The sequence below is a fragment of the Diabrotica virgifera genome, chromosome 2, assembly GCF_917563875.1.
Source record: "Diabrotica virgifera virgifera chromosome 2, PGI_DIABVI_V3a".
Taxonomy (NCBI): Eukaryota; Metazoa; Arthropoda; class Insecta; order Coleoptera; family Chrysomelidae; genus Diabrotica; species Diabrotica virgifera.
The window spans coordinates 130797457-130818411 of record NC_065444.1 but is presented as its reverse complement, the minus strand read 5'-3'; the positions used below and the strand labels follow the sequence as shown (position 1 = coordinate 130818411).

Sequence of the window (20955 nt, the reverse complement as noted above, 5' to 3'; positions counted from 1 at the left end):
TTTTCACGTCTAGGTGATTCCTGTCCCTCTCTATCACGTTTGGTTGTTCCTCTTGTAGTAATTCTAGGTATTTTGTTTATGTATCTAATCGTTAAATTTTTCTCCCCATTATCTATACGACTTTGTAGCTCTGTTCGTAATTCAGCTAGATATTTTGACTGGCAAGGTGTCAGATCTTGTTTTATGTATATGTTTGAGTTTGAGTTTTGATTCAGTTTAGATTTATTTTTAAGAACAAAAAGGGCATCTTCACTGGACATCATAGTAACTTTCAGCGGCCTTGGTTTCATATCTTGGCGAGGAAAGCCAAGCCGGCGATGCGAAGATATTTGTAAGTTAGGAGCTACCTGATTTAATATTTGTTGTGCATTAACTTCATCGGATTCTGTATTTTCTGGAACACCCATGAGCAAAACATTTTTTTCCCTTTGTTTTCTATCAGCCAGCTCTATAAGGATATTTTCGGGAGGAGAGGATTCTATTTTCTGGATTTTAATTTTTAGCTGTTCGTTTTCTCTTCTTAGAACCGCTATTTCCGAGATGCAAGCGTCAATTTTTGTCGACTGAGAATTTACTAAATTATGTAAGTCAGACATTCGAGTGTTACATGTTGCGATAGCGTTACTTAAATTAGCAAGCTGAGCCATAATTGCGTTGAAGTGCATTGTGCTAGCATCTGCTTCTGTGGTACAATTTTGACACTTCCATGTCAACAAGGTTGCAGGTGAAAAATTTAAGGGTTGAGGTTGAGCACAAACACCGTGCCATGTTGTTTTGCATCCAGAACATTCCAGTTTGCTACCATCTGTCGGTGTTATAATTTTATGGCATGCCTGACAATTTAAATCCATTATAGTAATATTAACCGTACTATTAAAGGTACCACTAATTACTTAAGTTTTTGTCTAAGGCAATACTCAAGTTTCAATTAAGTAGATCGCTGAAATGTAGATTGTATTTCTTGTTTAAAAATTGGGTTTTTCTCCTTACAGGTGTGTTTATAGTAAAAACTATTCAACTGTTCTAAGGCAATATTCTGGTTTCGATTGAGTAGAACGTTGAAATGTAAATTGTATTTCTTTTTTTAAAAATTAAGTTTTTCTACTTACAGTTGTGTTTACAATAAAAACTGTTTAACTTTTAACTTATATTGGTTAAATTCACAAGCCACTATTAAACGATGTTACCTCTACGGCAGCTAGAACTAAACTCCCATGTGTCTAGCGGTATCAGTTTTGTCTCAGACTCAGGAAAGTGCACCCTGAAAAGCTCTTTCAGGGTGTCTTCACCATTCTGAGTGTATTCACCTGACTCTTTTTGGAGCGAGGGAATACTTATCTGAGGGTCCTTTGAGAGAACTTTATGGAGCCTTGCCATTTCTGAAGTCCCTTCTATCTCTTCACAATGCCTTCTCCACGATTCTCTTTTTGCCCTTCTCAGTTCCTTATTGTAGTCAGTCAGAGCTTTGCGATAATCGCCCCACTCGCCTGACCTTTTGGCGAAATTAAATTTTCGTCTAACCTCTGTCCTTTGATTTGCAAGATTATGATTCCACCAGGGAACTTTCCTGTTGGAATTCCTCACTATCTCCGGACAGTTGTCTTCGCACGCTGACGTGACAATCTCTTGAAATTGTTCGGCAGCCATGTCTAGGTCCAATTTATGCCTTATCTTCCCGTTAATCCTGCCTAAGCTATATTCTATGTCTGCTTGATATGCTTCCCAGTTTGTTTTACGAGGATTACGATAAGTTTCCTTGATAAGCTCATTGCCTGTCATTTCAAAACAAATGTGTCGATGGTCTGAAAAGGACACCTCATCTGAGACATGCCAGTTTTTCACAGTTCTAGCCACGTTAGTCGTGGCAACTGTTATGTCAATCACCTCCTTCCGTCGTGAAGTCACGAAGGTTGGTTTGTTTCCTACGTTTAATATGTCTAAATTATGTTGCATTATAAACTGTAGTACTGACTCACCTCTTGCATTGGTGTTTGTACTGCCCCAAGGCAGATGGTGCGCATTCGCATCACAGCCAATGATCAATTGCAATCCATTTTTCCTGCAATCTCTCACTAGCTGCTCCAATTCCCTTGATGGTGGTTGTTCGGGATCATCATATGGGAGGTATGCTGATCCGAAAACTATCTGCTTCACCCCTCCTCCATCCATGATCTTCATCTTTACCGTGGTTAAATCCCTGGAACAGTGATTTAACAACGGCAGTGTTTTGATGTTTCGTTTGACTATTATGCAAGTTCTCGGGACATCGGCAGATCGGCTATATATAAGCTCTCCACCAATACCCGATAGACCTCTTATTTTTCCCTTGTAAACCCAGGGTTCTTGTATCAAGGCTACATCAAACCTTCTCATGGCGACAGTAAGTTCTGCCGAAGCTGACTTACTGTGCTGGAGATTCGCTTGCAGGATTCTGATTGGAGCCATCAATGCCTCTGATGGTTTTGAAGGATATCTTTTCAAGTCTGTAATACGCCTTGAAATTAGCAGCCTTTAATGTTTTATAGGAGAGCTCGTCGATCGTGTATACGAGGATTTGCATGTCCTCTCCGACCTTCCGATTTTTCAACAACCAGTCTTCCGTCTTAAGGTCTTCATTTTGCCTCTCTAAACGGGTTCTGACTGTTGATTCTTCAGCCTCTTTCTCGGGGATGCGGGTGAGGACCATAGGGCGTTTGGGCATGTGGCTGGGATCGACCACATTTAAGTTGACTCCTTCCCACAGGCCCTCCATAGTCCTTACCACCTCAGTAGTCCATTTTTTGGTATGTTCGTTAGCACAGTTTACCCACAGAGTACCTGCGCTAAACGATGTTTTATGGAACTGTAGCAGTTGATTTTGACTTCCAACAGGAGCCTCATCCACTGCTAGCTTTAGTTTGTTGATGATCAGGTCTGCGTGAGCCTGATCTAGTTGAGTATCCGGATGGTGTCTGTGTGCCACCGCTATCCTGAATACTTTTGTGACATTGCTGTATGACCTAGTCTGCTCATGAGAGCTCCTTGGTCTCTTAGCAACCCTTTGTTGCGGGGGGGTAATGGTATTCTCCCGCGGTCTCTTTTTACCCTCGGGTTTTACCAGTACTCCCGTTTTGTTTTTATGGGGATTTGCTGTGGTCCATGTCCCAGCAGCCATTTTTGCCTCTTTCGTCATCTTTCTTTTTTGAGCTCCAGAAAGGCGTTTTTTACTACTTTGTGCAGAGTCTGTTCCGCTTGGAACAACTTCTGGCTCAGTATTTGGGACAGATACAGAATCCACGACTGAAGTCGCCTCTGTGTCCGTTCCCGTTTTTGTGTTTGTTTTTTCAATCTCGTTCTCCATATTTGTTCCCACGAGTTGGGACGAAATGCTGTCAGGCACGGCAGTGCGCCCTTACCGTGCTAAGGCTATAATCCCCCAGAGTTCGCCATCTCTCTAGGGCATCGCTTTAGATACACTTTACTCCCTGTACCATGCATCCCGTCGGCACGATGGTGTTACACCTTAGGATTGGGAGGATGGATCATTTGGCGTTACCCAGGGTGCACCACGTGGAGGCGATCCATCGCTACACCCCTGCACATTTAGTATTTGTGGTCAAAGGTTGTTTTCTTAAAACAATGTCGAAGCAATAAAGGCAGATTCCAGTTTAGGAATTGTGGAGGGCCGAATATTTCTGGGATGTCATTTTAGCAAAAATATTAAAATAGTACAAAGAGAAGAATGGGAAACGGCTTTGCCAGTCTTAGTACATTTTTGGTACACATAGGTTTCCGATATATCAAATGAAATTTATATAGAGTCCAAAACAGAAGGCAGGTTCAATCAGGCTATATTCTATCAGTTCCAAAATCCAGTAGCAGCAGGCTATATGCAGATTTCACTCTGAAGACTATGGAACCCCATCAAGAATGCTGAATTAGATAAGGAATTTTAATGATAATGATAAAGAGAAGTCCAATGGATATAAAAATGTCTTAGTATGTTAGTCAATTACTGTCCTATTTCTATATATCAATACAGGGTGTAACAAAAATACAGGTCATAAATTTAATCACATATCTTGGGACCAAAAATAGTTCGATTGAACCTAACTTACTTTAATACAAATGTGCACATAAAAAAAGTTACAGCCCTTTGAAGTTATAAAATGAAAATCGATTTTTTCCAATATATCGAAAACTATTAGAGATCTATTATTGAAAATAGACATGTGGCATTCTTTTAGTAGTAGTATCTTAAAAAAAAATTATAGTGAAATTTGGACACCCCATAAAAATTTTATGGGGGTTTTCTTCCTTTAAACCCCCCCCCCCCAAACTTTTGTCTACGTTCCAATTTAATTATTATTATAGTACCATTAATTATACACAGTATTTTAAAAACTTTTTTGCCTCCTAGTACTTTTTAGAAGTCAGTTTTTATCGAGATATTTTGAATATTTGTCAAATCCACCACATATTTGTATATGGCTAAGTACGATTATGGAGACTTGGTAATAATATGAAAATTTATTTATGATTTACATTTTTAGGTATACTTTGAACCGTATTAAAAAAGAAACCACATCTCGATAAAAGGTGCCTTATATCGAAAAAATACAAAGAGGCAAAAAAGTTTTAAAAACACTGTGTTTAACTAATGGTACCGCAGTAATAGTTTAATTGGAACATAGACAAACATTTGGGGGGTTAAAAGGAACAAAACCCCCATAAAATTTTTATGTAAACATATTAAAACAGAAGCCGCAATTCGATAAAAACTGCCTTATCAAAAAAATACTAAGAGGCAAAAAAGTTTTAGAAATATTGAATTTAACTAATGGTACCACAATAATAATTTAATTTGAACGCACACAAAAGTTTGGAGGGTTTAAGGGAACAAAAAACAAAACCCCCATAAAATTTTTATGGGGTGCACAAATTTCACTATAATTCTTTTTTAAGATGTTCCTGCCATAAGAATGCCACACGTTTATTTTCAATAAAAAATTTCTAATAGTTTTCGATATATTCGATTTTCATTTTGTAACTTCAAAGGGCTGTAACTTTTTTTATGTGCATATTTGTACTAAGGTAAGTTAGGTTCATTCAAACTATTTTTGGTCTCAGAATATGTGATTTAATTTATGACCTGTATTTTCGTTACACCCTGTATATCTGGTGTTAGGACCATTAACTCATATTTTCTACTCCCTCATGTGTTTTTAATCCATCCAACCAAACCAGCACAGCAAGGGTACTAATGAATGTGACAACCACTATTATAATATGACTAATACAGCATTTTATGTTTTATAATATACTGTTATGAATAACACTTTATTGTCATTTTAAATTTACAAAAGCAAGTTTATAAATAAACTAATTTAGTAAAATTTCACACAAATTTAAAAATAATATCTTAAAAATTGGGAACACATAAAATAAATAATATTGAATAAGACTAAATATCAGGTATCTCTTAGATTAGTGATTTGTTAGAACTCTCAGTAACTTAGGAAGACTAGTATTAAAGAAATCACTATCTACATTTTTGCATTCCGAGTTTGCCCCTGTTCACACATTCTGAATATGGAACTACAATATTCAAATCTTAGTTTGACCTACGAAACTCTCTTGCAAACAGTTCATGTTGTTTTGTTAAGCTCTGAAGAACTTGCATATCAATGCTTTTATTTATTATTATATGGAAATTATGAATCATAACATGAGGATTGTGTGAAGCTGATCTATCCAACAGGTTATTCTGTCCTTTCACCACATACCTTCCTTTTCTTTTTATACACATTTTTCATTGTGATGCCCTTTCTTTAACTGAATGATAATAGATTGACTTGGAGGAAAGCAGTCAGAGAAAGAAAACTACAAACTTGAGATTCAATATTGTGATGCTGTTAATGATCACACCTAAGATGAATCACATCAGTTCAGTGGCAGAATTCACACAGAATGGACGTATTTGGTGCTCTGAGATATTTACCTCAAAAAATACTGGCTATTTTGAGTATTTAATACAGAACTTTTTCACCGAAGAGAGGAATAGTGATCTGGAAGTGATTAAAGAATTGCAGCAATCGCCTTATTGTTTCGGAACAAAAAGAAATTGAGAAATTCACATAGTTTAGTTATAGTGTTTACAATTAATACATTTACTGACACGACTGCAGATGAAGTCACTTACTTCATAAGAAAATGTGCCTACATCTGAAGCGTGCCCGCGAGTGTGTTAACAATATTCGGCAACCCATTAAAAGGTTATAAGAGTGTGTAAAAACTGATACAGTAAGTAGTAACAACTGCTTTTGATACGGTTTACACTATTGTGTTAAAAGTTTTGTGTACAGGGGACATGTGAGAAGTTACTGAAATCTCGTCTGATGAACTAATGGATGAAGGGAAAAGAAGGAGGGGGAAAGAAGAGGAGTATGAAAGTGACCCGTTTAAAAGAAGTAACGGAGCAGGGAGGACACCGGTAAAGATAGGAGATAACAGGGTGATGAAATTGTTGGAAGATTTAGTATTTGATGTGAAGATTATTAGAAGAGAACAAGGAATTTATGCAGAAGAAATTGGAATAATAAGAGAAGAAATTAAAAAAGAGAGTGAGCAAAGCTAAAAGTGAAGTACGAAATTTAACCAGTAGAGTTTAGTATTTAGAGAAAAAAAGAAAAAAATGGTGGCCAATGTGTTAACTATACTAGAACATTCCTTTACTGACACCTGACACAGCCTTGATTTTCGTTTGACACTAGCCAGTGTAGCCTACACTCAACTACACTCAAAAGTGCTACACTAGAAAACAATTTTCTTCCTGTGAAAGATCAAAAATTAAGTGTGTATTTTTTACACTACTTTTACATTTACGAATTTGTTTAGCTGCTATTTAAAATATTCAGAAGACCCAGAGATAATCCTACATATTATTTTTGTAGTGAAGTCAAATCTCAAACCCAAAAAATTACTACAATTGAACTTGAAAATGGTTCAACCACTACCCAATGTACTTGATCTTATATTGCATAAAATGACATCATATTGGACTTCATAAACTCAAATATTGAAATTATATGTATAAAAGACTGCAAATCTAACCAGGTATTTTAATGGTAAAGTACAAAAAATTATGACATCTAATTACACCGTTAATTTCCTAACAAGCAAGGAAGCAACAACCTACATGTTTCCCGAAAGTTAAGACATAGACGTTCTTCAGAAAAGTGACGTTGCCCTTACCGGATCCAACAACACTAGGTAAAATGTCGAGAACACAAGGACTATTACATTTTAATGTCAATTTTATACCTTAAAATATTGAATAACATAGTATGTGTCGACTTAAGTCCATTTGCTGTATTGTTTTTTTAGTAATTAACTGAATAAACTCTAGTTAAAATTAATGTGCTCATTGTACCCCGGTGCTGTGACCAGTGGACATATAATTTTGCATTTTTTAAAGATCAAACTGCGATTTTATCCAAATACCCAAGATATTAATTTTTGTGTTCGATGATGCCTATTAGACCATAGTTGATGGTAAATTAGAGATTTTGCATCTATAGTACCTGATAAAAAAGATGAGCTATGTTTTGAAAAAATGTGATCACTGTGCCCCAGTCTCCCCTACTTGATCTTCTATTGCATAAGATGACATAATATTTGAATTCATAAATTCAAATACTTATTGAAATTATATATTATAAAAGACTGCAAATCTAAGGAGCCAATAATGATAGAAAGATTATTGATTTTAAATTGTTGGGCTAAGCAAGCAATCATCTTTCTCTCACTATATGGTCCCTCTTTATAATCAGTGATTACAGGCAATAAAGCACAAGCACAACTGATTATGATTATAGGGTATATCCAGCTGTAGTTGCCCATCATTGTCTGTGATCACCTATAATCCTGAGTTTGTCGGTTTTTCGGTGGCACTTAAGGGATTCTATTGTTCAACATACTATTATGGACGATTGTGGGGACACTTTCAAGATGATTGTGTCTATTATAGACAATCACACAATTACTCATCAGTGACAGTGAAGAGCAGGCATTACATAAAACATATGAGATCAGTGTGACTATACTTATCCACAGAACTGTTGTAGATATATTAAGGTATAATATCTGTACCTCAGAGGAATAAAACACTATGTCCATTTTCATAACTTTACTGGAGAGCAGTTTTAAATTGTTTTTCAAAATAGGGACAAATGAACTTGGATGTTCTTTTAAAGGTCACTCTCTACATTAGCAAATGGTTTAGGACCTAGTGCTCTATTGCTCTAAATAAAATGATAAAAGTGGATTATTAGTGTGTAAAAATGTCATAGTTGAAAAAAATGTACATAGTGTTGTGTCCTTCCGAGGCACAGATATTATGTCAACTAAAGGGTTAAACTATTCTGCGCCGCCACATAAAACGATACACATCTTTAGACAAAACATATCTGATACATTACTAAATGGCTGAAGTAATATAAAAAAATATTTACCTTAAAATATACAGGCAAGGGTCTACAGATGGTATATTAATACACAATGCTTGAGAGAGTCTGAGGTATGTTCTTCCTAGCTCATAACAACAAATTTGTAGAACATCACTAATATCTATGAGTAAATGTGCTGTTCCTTCAGTTCTGCAAGTCAAGTAAACACAAGCAGCATGTACATGTGTATTTCTTCTACCTCTTGTTAAATTTCTAGATAGGGCCATTTTAAAAAAACTGCAAGCAGTATCTATACAATGTTGATTCAGTCTTAATTGGTTACATAAATGTGTGATGCCATTTCTCGCTTTCTTTAGGGTAATTTCCCTAGATTCAACACTGTCTCCAACATGAAAAGAGGCTCCAAATTTTGTAGCACCTCCCTTAGAATCAGCAGCAACAAACTGTCCAATAGCACTTGTAGAACCATGTGCACCTTCTTCAAATTGAATTTCTGCAACTATAATACTGTCTTCGAGGACTGATCCACATGTTGTACACACAGCATCCCCTCTGGCTGGGTCTACTTCTATATCAGAGCCTCCACAATTTTTACATTTTCGTCCAGATGACATTTTCACTCAGTGATAAATTATCCTAGATTTAATTGTTTACTTTGGAAGCAGTAGAGATCAGAAAATTATTACTCTTTGAAATGTATTTGCATAATATAACATGTTACATGTTACCTTTTTGACCTTTTACATAATAATAATCCGTGTCAGCGCTTTACAGAAATCATCTTCGATAAGGATAAGGATTAAGATTGCTAATTTATATCCATATTCTGAGTTAACACATTGACATTGCACCAGATATCTAAATTATTATTCTTTTATTAACTGGCAATATGTAAAACAACAAGTGATATTTAGAAAACATCTTCAAAGTTTAAACTCGTGATCCAGAGTGAACATATTTATGAATCTAATTCATTCACAGTTTTAATAAAATAACACAATCCCAAAATTCCAACCAAACGGAAGGAATCTAACCTAAAATTTAATTTGTTTTGATCCGGATCCGAGACTCCTCTTCTATTAAGTAACCTTTGACACATTGAATATTTTAATTGTATAAGTTATACAACTATACTTATTTATTTTTACTTTGAGCAAATTCTGTAAAATATATTTTTTCTACAACCGTGCTAAAAATGCAATTTTTAGCACTCCATACGACCGTTAAAAATGCTACTTTAAGGCACTAGTGCTTTAAAATTTTATTTTTATGGCACTGCAATTCGTATTGACCGCAATTTTGATGTAAAGTCAAAAAAATATAAAAATGGAATGTCAGTAAAGTTCAAGTAAAAGTTTTTGTAGATTGTCCTTTAATTACGTTTAAAAAGTACATTTTTAAGGAACTCATGTGAATTGCAGAACTCGCTATCGCTCATTCTGCAAACTTTCACATGCGTGCCTTAAACGTGTACTTTTAATACTTATATCATAAATAACTATTATTTTTATATTGTATTTGCTAAAATCGTTTAAAAATAAAAATGTCATAAGATGGCTTATATGCAACCCCGATTATCCGTGTTGTGGATTATCCCTGTAACCATCTGTAACGATTTCTCATTATGTATTCGTATTTTTGAAGTTTGATCGAAATAGCACGCAACTATTAAGGCTCTTCGTCCACCGCCGCAACGCAAATGAAACTAGACTGCGATGCAACTAGCGCGAATGAATCGCATTGTTTTTCTTTCTTCCACCAACGCGACTGATTTGCAATCAGTTACGTTTAAAATGTCGAGCAGTTCAGATCAGAATCGCGCCGTCCACGTGTGTAATGTGTGCGGCGCACACAAGCGCCAGCAATTAAGGGGCGCCACTAGAGCTGTTACAAAAATTTTACGCGATTCAAAACAACGCTTTAGACTTGTTTACACGGGTAGAGTTTTGAGGAGAGTAGAGTAGCGAGGACCCAGGCAACCAAGTGACGTCAACAACGTCGAGGAAACGTCAGTATTTGGTGGAATATATACACGTGGTTGAACATTACGTCATATCGACGTCTTTTGTAGGTGATTTTAAATACGTAAGATTAATGACGTTAAAATACGTTTAAAAGACGTTTTCATTTCAGCCAGCCTAAGTCTGACGTCACAAAATTGGGAGGAGCTTGGAGCTTAAAAGTTACAAAACTAAGGTTGATTTTAGAAGATTTTGTGAGGAAAATTTGAAAGACGGTGAAGTGTAAGGTTGGACGTCAAGTTTTATTTTTTAGAAAAATCTTAAATCATCGCGTTAAAATTGTTATAAATTAAGTAATTATACTGTAGGTATAGTTAGTTAGTGTTTGAACATTAATTTAGTAGTTAATTTAAAAGTTAAAACGGGATAATACGTTAGTAGTGAATTAGAAATACTAAGGACTTTTCTGTAAGTTTTGCCTTTATATAATCATAGTAGCAGTAGTATAGTAGAGTAGAGGCTGGCTTAGGAGATGGACACTAACTCTCCCGGCCCCCCTGACAAAGGGGGCGGGATCTATGCTTTGCTTTCATTGAACTCGCAAATTTTTTTAAATTCCATACACATGCTAGCCCCGAGACATAAAAATAACATTAATTTAATAGAAAAAGAACTCTGTGCTTTAAAAAATAAATTCCAAAACGATCAGATCATGTTAACAGAAGTTAATAACTTATCATCTAGGATTGAAAATATTAGTAGAAGAAAAGTTGAATACAAGGACACTGACTTCGGCCCATTCCTTATTATGATAGAGAGTGACAAGGGAAAAGCAGGAAATATCCATCCTATGGATATTGGGAAAGTATTTCATACAATGGGTACGACTGGAATTAAAGAAATTAGTAGAAAAGGCATGAATAGAATTGGAGTAATTTTTAACACCTCCAAACAGGCAAATATGGTACTAAATAGTACAGAAATCCTTGAGAAAGGATTTCTTGCTTATATACCTCAAAAAATGCTAACATCAAGGGGTATTATTAGAGATGTAAGTATAAATATTTCAATGGAAAACATAGTTAACGACAGTAAATTACAAAAAAACGTGAAAATTATATCGGCCAGAAGACTTAACAGAAGAGTTTTAGATAGCAGTGGGACCGTTACATACATTCCAACAGGAACTGTACAACTACTCTTTGACGTAAGAACTCCCCCTAAAGAAATAATCATATATTCAAACTTGGTAACAGTAGATCCATACATCCCTCCTGTACAGCAATGCTTCAAATGCCTAAGATTTGGGCACTCACAAAGACAGTGCAGGGGAAAAGCAAGATGCCCGAAATGTTCCGATGAACATACAGTACAAAGCTGCACAGTTTCTGTACCAAAATGCCTATACTGCGATCTTGATCACCTTGCCACAAATAAAATTTGCAAAGAATTCGAAAGACAGAAAAAGATAAATGAAGTAATGGTCTTCCAAGATCTCACCTTTTTTGAAGCTGCCAAGCTGTTTCCCCCAATTAAGGAAAAGCCAGAGAATTCGAGAATGTTTCAGAGGAGAAGTAGGGATTTTCCTTCTTTACTATCCAGCTCACCCAGAGCATTTACTCAAGCACTTCAAAAATCCCCATCATCCACTCCCCATTTCCAGAGTCAAAGTCATGTGGTCCCAGTTAAAAGGAAAAATAAAGTAATTCTTAAAGACATTAGTTATGACAAAGAGGCGCATAAAGCTCTATTAAATGAGGATCTAAGCAGAAATTTACCTAGATTACCGATTTTAAACAAATTAAATGATTCACAAAAGTATACGGGATCACAAGTCCCAAGTTTTGCACTCTCATTAACAAGCAATCGTGTACATTCTCAGGATAGTGTATTTTCAAAAAACGTTGATTTAACCTCTGATAATAATATGGATTTTGCAGGTTTTGATGAGTCACATAATACATTTAATTTTAGTAAAAGTAGTGTTGACTGAATTTTCATTTATTTCTTACAGATAATATAATATATTATTTTTTATATTAAAAATAAAAAAAATAATAATAATAGTAACAAATTATATATATAGTTATGATATTTAATATTTTGCATTGGAATATTAATGGTTTCTTTAACAATAAGCAAGATCTAATGGTGTTTCTTAACGAATACGATGTTAATATCATTCTTCTAAATGAAACACATCTGAAATTTTCACAGCACTTGCATATTCCCAATTTTTACTGTTATAGGGATGATAGGATTGATGGATGGGGTGGAATAGCTGTACTTATTCATCAGTCTCTGGCAGCTGATAGGATAGACATTTCACATATTCACTTGCCTGAAAAATGGCAGGCTATCATTATCAAATTTGAAAAAATTTTTATTATAGGATCGTATAAGACACCAGATGTTCGTTTTCGTAAGGAGATCTTTAGAGAATTGGTTCAAATGTGTGATAAACCGTTTTTCTTCATAGGTGACTAGAATTGCCAACATTCTTTATGGGGTTCATCATCTAACAATCCGAACGGCAATCGTCTTGCAGATCTTTTGGAGGAGGATAACTTGTGTTTTCTCAATACGGGTGAGGCGACAAGAATCTCACCGCCTGACTCAAACAGTGTCCCTGACGTAGCTATAGCATCTCCAGGTTTGGCTGTGGACTACCTCTGGGAAGTTTTTCCAGAGATAGGAGCAAGTGATCACTTTCCTTTTGTAGTGTGTTACGGGCAGGATAGAAATAGTCCCCAAGGAAATGACCCTCTTCAAGATCGCAGTATCTTTAATGTGAAAAAAGCCAATTGGGAACAATTCAACCAATATATTGAGTCTAACATTAACAACATCCCTAATGAGTCTTACACAGATTTTCAAAACCTAATATTAGACGCAGCAAACAGGTTCATCCCTAAGAAAAAGCGTGTTAGATTCCATAAACCACAATTACCTTGGTGGGATGAAGAGTGTTCAGTTTTAATTAAATCAAAGAGGGAGGCAGTCAAGAAGTTCAAACAGGTACCTTCTTTAGAAAACTTCATTAATTTTAAAAAAATTAGGGCACATTGTAAAAAAGAACTTAAATCCAAAAAGAAAAAATCATTTGTTGTGTTTTGTTCCACAATTTCACCTGATACTCCAATATCAGTAATGTGGAGAAAAGTGAGAAGTTTCCATAAGGCTTTCACTAAAGCCTCAGTTAGAACTCCTAGTAATTCATCGTTAGAGGAGGAAATGCTTTGTTCATTGACTCCACCTGTATTTGAGGACATTGCGTCTCACCCAGTGAAATCTAATACTATCGAGTGTGAACTCTTCACTTTAAACGAACTTTCATTGGTTTTGGTTGAACGAAAGGATACTGTGCCGGGCCAGGATGGTATAACATTTTTTATGTTGCAACATCTTCCAGAGTCAGCAATCAAGTTCCTGTTAAAATTTTTCAATTTATGTTTAAAGGAGGGAATGCATATTCCCACTCAATGGAAATCACAAACAGTGTGTTTAATTCCCAAACCCAATAAAAATATAAATTGTCTTTCGGGCTGGAGACCAATCGTTTTATCATCGTGTGTTAGTAAACTTTTAGAGAACATGATAAAAATAAGGTTAGATTGGTATGTAGAACATTTTATGATCCTATCGCCTTTCCAGACTGGCTTTCGTAAAGGTAGAGGGGTGTCTGAAAACATAATTCATCTGGTCAATGAAATCTCAATGAATATCTCAAAAAGAAAACCAGCAGCTGCTGTTATGTTAGACATTTCTTCTGCATATGATAAAGTGTCAATCATCCAATTATTGGACGCTTTGGGAGATCTCAATTTGCCATGGTTACTTATTGAATTGGTTAAACATTTATTGACTAATCGTTTGGTGTCTGTTCGTGATCCTATTTCCTTAAATCTGCTAGGACCAAGAACTACCAATGTGGGCCTTCCTCAGGGTTCCCCTTTGAGTCCAGTACTATTTAATATTGTCATCAATATAATTTCATTTTGTGTGCCAGAGGATGTTCTAATTACTCAGTATGCAGACGATGTTGCCCTCTATTGCTCCGGCAACAGCTGGGTGGATGTTGTGGAAAAATTGAATGGTACAGTAGAAAGTATTTCTAATAAACTTCATGATATGGGAATGTGTCTGTCATCTAGCAAGAGTCAAGCAATTTTTTTTGATAGAAATAGGAATAATATTCCGAATTTACTAATATCAGTGAATAACACACGTTTAGATTGGAAACAAGAAGTTTCTCATTTGGGAGTTATTCTAGATAGTTCCCTTTCTTGGAGAAGTCAAATTGAAAAGATGGCATTGAGGGCTTCCAGTGGAGTCAATATTATTCGTTGTTTGTGTCGAACTTGGTGGGGAGCACATCCTGCAACTTTACTCACTCTATATAAGGCATACATTAGATCACATCTTGACTATGGATCCATTTTTCTGGGAGGTTGTGCACGTTCTCTACTTGCAAAATTGGATAAGGTTCAGTATAGAGCTCTTAGAGTGGTGGGGGGATTTATGAGGTCTTCTCCAGTTCATATAATTTTGTCAGAGTGTGGAGAAACACCGTTAGATCTCAGAAGAATATGGCTAGCATCTAAATTCATTTTAAAAGTAGTAGCCTATGACAACCCAATATATGCCTCAATTGAGCAATTTCACAATGTCTTTCTGGGTTACTTTAGTTTTTGGAGAAGAAAATATTTCCCACCAATACTGGCTGCTTTCCAGAATACTTTACATGAAATTCATGAGGTAGCACATAGCTCCTTATTTCCTTGTCACTCCTTTCCACTTAATATTCAGATTTCTCCTATGGCTTATGAAACTGTCAATATGGGCAAAGAAGCAAATAACCAAACCAAGTTTATGGAATGGTACCTCAATAACTGGTCGGAATATAAACTTATTTTCACAGATGGATCCAAAGATAAACAAGGTAATGTAGGTATTGGGATATACCTTAACGAGAGAACACAGTTAACAGCAAGATTACCCTCCGCTAATTCAATTTGCTCAGCAGAAGTATTTGCCATTAAAAAAGCATTAGAGTTAATCCAACAGAATAATTTTACAAAGTGCCTTATCTGTAGTGATTCTAAGAGTGCTCTAGAAAAAATCACAAGATCAAGCTACAAGGCGGCAATAGACTCACAAACTCTCCAACTAAAACAAAAACTATGTGAATTTGATGAACAACATAGAGAAATTAAATTTGCATGGATTCCAAGTCACACTGGAATTATTGGGAATGATAGAGCTGACCATCTTGCGAATCTTGGAAGAAACCTGCCCATTAGTGAAGAACCAAAGGCCTCCTTTAAAGATTTTCAAATTAAATATAAAGAAAACCTATGGATCGGTTGGGAAAATCGATTCCAACAAATAGGACAGGCAAAAGGAATTACTTATTGCTCACAAGTTACAGTTCCATATAAAAAGGCATGGTTTACAAAATTTCCCAACCTGGGGAGAGGTATAATCACACAAATGTGTCGTATGAGAAGTGGACATTGTAGTGTTCCTGTACATTTATTTAGATTGAAGGTAGTGAATTCAAACCAGTGTTTATGTGGCAGTGTAGGAACTTTACAACATGTTTTATTGGAATGTACTAGGTTCCAAAGAGAGTCCCAGTTGCTTAGAAGGGAACTAGAAGGTGATCCGACATTAACTGATGTGTTGTTTAAAAATTTAAACTCAAAGACATTAATCGCAGTGCAAAAGTTTTTAACATCAACAATGACTCGTGTGTAGCTTGCTTAAAAACTTTATGACTTTATGCTTGCTTGCAATGCATGTGCTTTGTGCTTAGTGCGGTTTTGCGTGGTAGTACTAGAACTAGACCATTAATAGTAGAACTTTAGTTATGGAACTTATAAACAATTACAAAGTTTTTTTTTTTTTCTATCTCTTAATATTTCAGATTCAGGAGCTATGAGCTTAAGCCCAGATGTACCTCAGGTACGGCTCTTGAATATTCAAGTCTATATTCACGGATCCTGGCCGGATAGCCCTGGCAGCTAAGGCCATTCAAATGAAGAGAAGAAGAAGAAAACTAAGGTTATCTCACAGTTTTTTTTTGTGGTTATGTTTTATGTTTGTATCGTCGTTGTCGTTTGTTTGTCCTAGTATTTTATCCTATTTTGGATTCATTTGGATTTTGTTGGCTGTTTTGTGTGTATTTTTTAAAACTTTTGTTTGTCATTTGTAAATTTTATAAATTTACCACAATGGAAAGTGACTATTTAAGGAAATTATTATTGGAAACTCCGCAGATGTTTTAGAAAGGTAGGCGAAACAATTTTTATTTACTATTCATTTTTCCCTGATATTTATCAATAATGATGAATTTTGCAAGCAATAACATTATTTCTTTTATTGTTTTAGATATTCATTGAAGCTGAAAATAATTGGAGATTTAGATCCATATACAATTCAGTCATCAGAATTGGATTTTACAGTGCATTCCATCAATAAGGTACTGTTATAATGCTATTATAGGTAGACTGGTAGAGTCTCACAGTTACTACTTTAAGCAGCAGATGAAAGCATACAAAAGCCTTCAGACACATAAAAGCCTTCACAACTGGATTTGTTTTGAAACATTTGATGTTTTGATGATTTCTATATTATTGTTGGAGAGGTAAGTCTTTATTTTATTTATTCACCATTAAAAAATATATGAATAACAGTATTAGTGTCTTTCGGATAAATGAGTTTTAAATATTAGATTTATTTACGTTTATATATCTGTATGAAACCAAACATATTGTCGTCCTAATTTGTAAACTGTGTAACTCTATATTTCTCTGAAAATGAGTTATTACTGCCATTTATTTGAAAAAATCCCTACTCGTTTAAAAAAGGATGCACATGCATATTTTTACCAGAAGAGTAAATAGGGACATCTTCGTATACACCGATCTCCCTTGCAGCAAATTTAGTATGAAAAATATGTAACTCCCCAGTTTGTCATACCACACGATTGACCTCACTGTTTAGAAAGTGATATTTTCAAGAAAGAGTTGGTGGTAAATAATATTAATACACTCATTAAACAATATAGGTACAAATGTTAGTACCTATCTATAAAATATTCCATTTTAGCATTCTATCTTTTAAAATTATATTATATCTATGAATGTCTGATTTTAAAATATTCTCAATCATTGTAAAGAACGCAAATACTCTAATGAAAATAAATTTTTGTAGTTGAAGCATTCCCACAAAGATAAAATAATTTTTTTAGGTGAAGAATTCCCAAAAAGCTAATGCTAAACCACTAGATGTTTGGGTGATAGCCAGTTCCAATGGCATAGCAAATGCACATTGTATGTGTATTGCCGGTAATAGTGAAGTTTGCAGCCATATTGCAGCAATCTTATTTGCAGCTGAGTATGCCCACAGCAAGACAGAAGAAGAACCCAATGCATGTACAGATGTTACAGCTATGTATATTCTCTGGTGAAAAACTAATGAGTTTTCAAGCTGTTCGTTCAGAGTGCTTGTTGCGCTCTCTAAACGAACTGAAATATAAGGCGGCTTTGGCTTCATGTTGCAGCGATATGAAAATGGTTAGTCATTTTTAATTATAATGTACTTCTTCATCATGAGTATTTATGTATAGGGCTTTTCATTCACAGTCATTTGTTTCGAGCTTCTGTCATGTGTCACATAATATTAATATTATATCTATGTCATACGTTATTGGTATATACCAATGATACACACCAAAGACATATGGCGTAGATATATTAATATTATGTGACACATGGCAGATGCTCGAAACAAATGACAGTCGATACAAAGCCCTATTAGTCTTTTAAGTGTGTATTATCAGATATCACATGTAAATTGTTTTTATCATTTTAATTTGGTCATTACAGTCCCTTAATCAAAAAAAGAATGTGTGTGTACTTTGTACGCACGTAAGAAGTTATACTTCTACTACATATTATGTGATTTTTAAGACAATACCAAATATTTAAAAAAATAAAAGAATAAAACGCACACAAACACATTGAAAAATGCCACAAAGAAAAAATGATTTCTGAACGATAATAATTGTTGGCGAAAATTTTAAATACGCATTTTCTGAAAAAAAAAAATTATGTAACAAATACTTACAATCATAAAATGCATAAAAAAATAAAAATTTGCATCGGGAATCGAACCCGTGAATTTCGGGGCGCTTTGATTCGTAATCGAAGCCTAGACTCACTCGTCCAATTCCACATTATTTGTCATGTGGAAAAATAGGGTAACTGAACGTTTTTCTCTTTGACAGTTGTTTTGAATATAATTAAATTATGTAGTTTAAATTTTGTGGAAGAAAATATTAAAATATAACAAAACAGTAAGAAAACAATATATTAGATGAATATTGGTAGAACTTTTGTTGGTAATCAAATTAAGTATGTAAATCAAAGCATTACATACCTACTAGATAAATAAATCTACGCCAAAAAATCATAATTTAAAAATAAAAATCGGACCTAATTTGGGATTTCTCTCTAAAATCGCCATTCTTGAGAAAATAAATGTATAGTAGGGCGTCGATTATCCGAACGTCGATCAACCGAACGACCGCTTATTCGAACTATCGATTCCCGCGTCCCGCACTCGAATACCGAGCAAGCGTTAGTAATTGACGCTTAAAATATCTTCAATTTTCTTCAATATTGTATCCAAAAATAATTATGTTGTTGCAAAGACTGCACTTTTTTGTTTAGTTGCTAGTTGTCATTATCAAGGTATAAATAAATATGTAGGTATATAAATATGGCTTTTATTCACTTGTGGATAAATATGTATGACTATAAATATGTATCAATATATTGTAGTTCGATTATCCGAACAAATCGGTTTTCCGAACACCTATGTCCCCCAATTAGTTCGGATAATCGACGCTCTACTGTATTTCAACCTAATCCAAATGTATAATTACAATATGATTATAATAAAAACTAGTTACCAAATTAGAATGAGTTTTCCTTGTCCAAAAGTCCAAAAATATAGGTATATGAAAACTATTTAAAAAGGCAGTATAACTATTAACTAACTTTTGTTTGTTGTTTCTTTTCACACAAATTTTAAAACGCAACAACCATAAATAATCTAACTACAGCTGTGCCACAGCCGCCATATTGAATAATTTTTGACATGTCATTTGAACATCCAATCAAAACAAAGTTATAAAGCGCATGCGCCGGGATCATAGGTTTTAACATATAACAATTCACCCTCATATCGCCGGTAAAGAAGTATAACTTCAAAAATATATTTTTCAGGGGTCTGTGGATCTTTTTGTATGCAAAAATTTGTAATAATTATTTGAAATCATTTTGAGGATTATAAGAGTATGGAAATATATGTGAGAACACAGACTATTATAGTTTTGTCCTAATTTTTATCATTCAATCGTCTTCTTTAAAATTTATAAATATAAAGCAGATAGTTTTCATTGAAATTCAATATATTGGGTCTTATTTGTATGTATTCATTTTTGACTAAAGGTACGATTCCGATAACGACTGCAGACAGCAACTGCAAACATCAGTTGCAGCTCTCGGCGTTATGGACGTTACTACTTTGCACTATTTATCTGTATGAGACTGATTCCGACATCTGACTGCAACTGCTGTCTGGAAGAACATCAGTTGCTAATAATTATGCAAATTATTAGTGCAAAATAATGACGTCTGTCATGGTGACTACTGTAACTGCCATCTGCAGTCGTTGTCGGAATCGTACCTTTAAAGTGTGTGGTATAATTATAATAATTATATATATTATATAACTTAAATGGTTTAAACTTAAGTTTGTTATTACATTGTGACTTAAATGTTTAATTTGTTAATAAATGATTTATTAGTTTATATGTTGTTTCACTTTTAACACAGTAAATACTTATAATATAAAAAGTGAAAATTCTATGTATGTTATATATGTTGCATTGAGGATATTGTAATTCTATGCATTTTAACAAGCCTTCCATTTGGTTTTACTTAAATGGAAAAATTGCAATACTAACAATGCCCATACGAATAATTGAATGGGCCTGCCGAATAACGTTGTAAACGTCACATGGTTTGTTTTTGAGAAGTCAAAGAAAAAGTTTTAATATTGTGATGATGGTGAGTCTATACATTTTAAGGGTAGTAATACAGTTTTTAAATACAAAATACAAACTGTATTACTCACCTTTAAAATGTATAAACTCACCATTATCACAATATAAAACTTGAATAACGTTGTAAACGCCACATGGTTTGTTTTTGAGAAGTCAAAGAAAAAGTTTTAATATTGTGATGATGGTGAGTCTATACATTTTAAGGGTAGTAATACAGTTTTTAAATACAAAATACAAACTGTATTGCTCACCTTTAAAATGTATAAACTCACCATTATCACAATATAAAACTTTTTCTTTGACTTCTCAAAAACAAACCATGTGGTGGACCCATTCAATTATTGTGTATTTCTAAAACCATAAAATGAAAATTAAATCTAAAAAACGACGCAAAATCGACGTAAAAACT

General features: G+C 34.5%; 1 protein-coding gene and 1 long non-coding RNA gene across 2 annotated transcripts in view; one reads left to right on the top strand and one right to left on the bottom strand.

The window, feature by feature from the left end:
* Positions 1–9493, bottom strand: part of LOC114327509 (transcription factor IIIB 90 kDa subunit) — a 36865-nt gene extending 27372 nt beyond the window's left edge. The window contains exon 1 of the mRNA XM_028276152.2: positions 8493–9493. Within this exon, the coding sequence (XP_028131953.1) occupies positions 8493–9061 (569 nt within the window). The 5' untranslated portion in view covers positions 9062–9493. The remainder of the gene's footprint in view (positions 1–8492) is intronic.
* Positions 9494–16500: 7007 nt separating this feature from the next.
* LOC126880204 (uncharacterized) lies at positions 16501–20292 on the top strand. The gene is made up of 3 exons (XR_007696480.1): positions 16501–16702; positions 16802–17057; positions 17664–20292. It is a non-coding gene; the product is annotated as an uncharacterized LOC126880204 (long non-coding RNA).
* Positions 20293–20955: the final 663 nt, after the last annotated feature.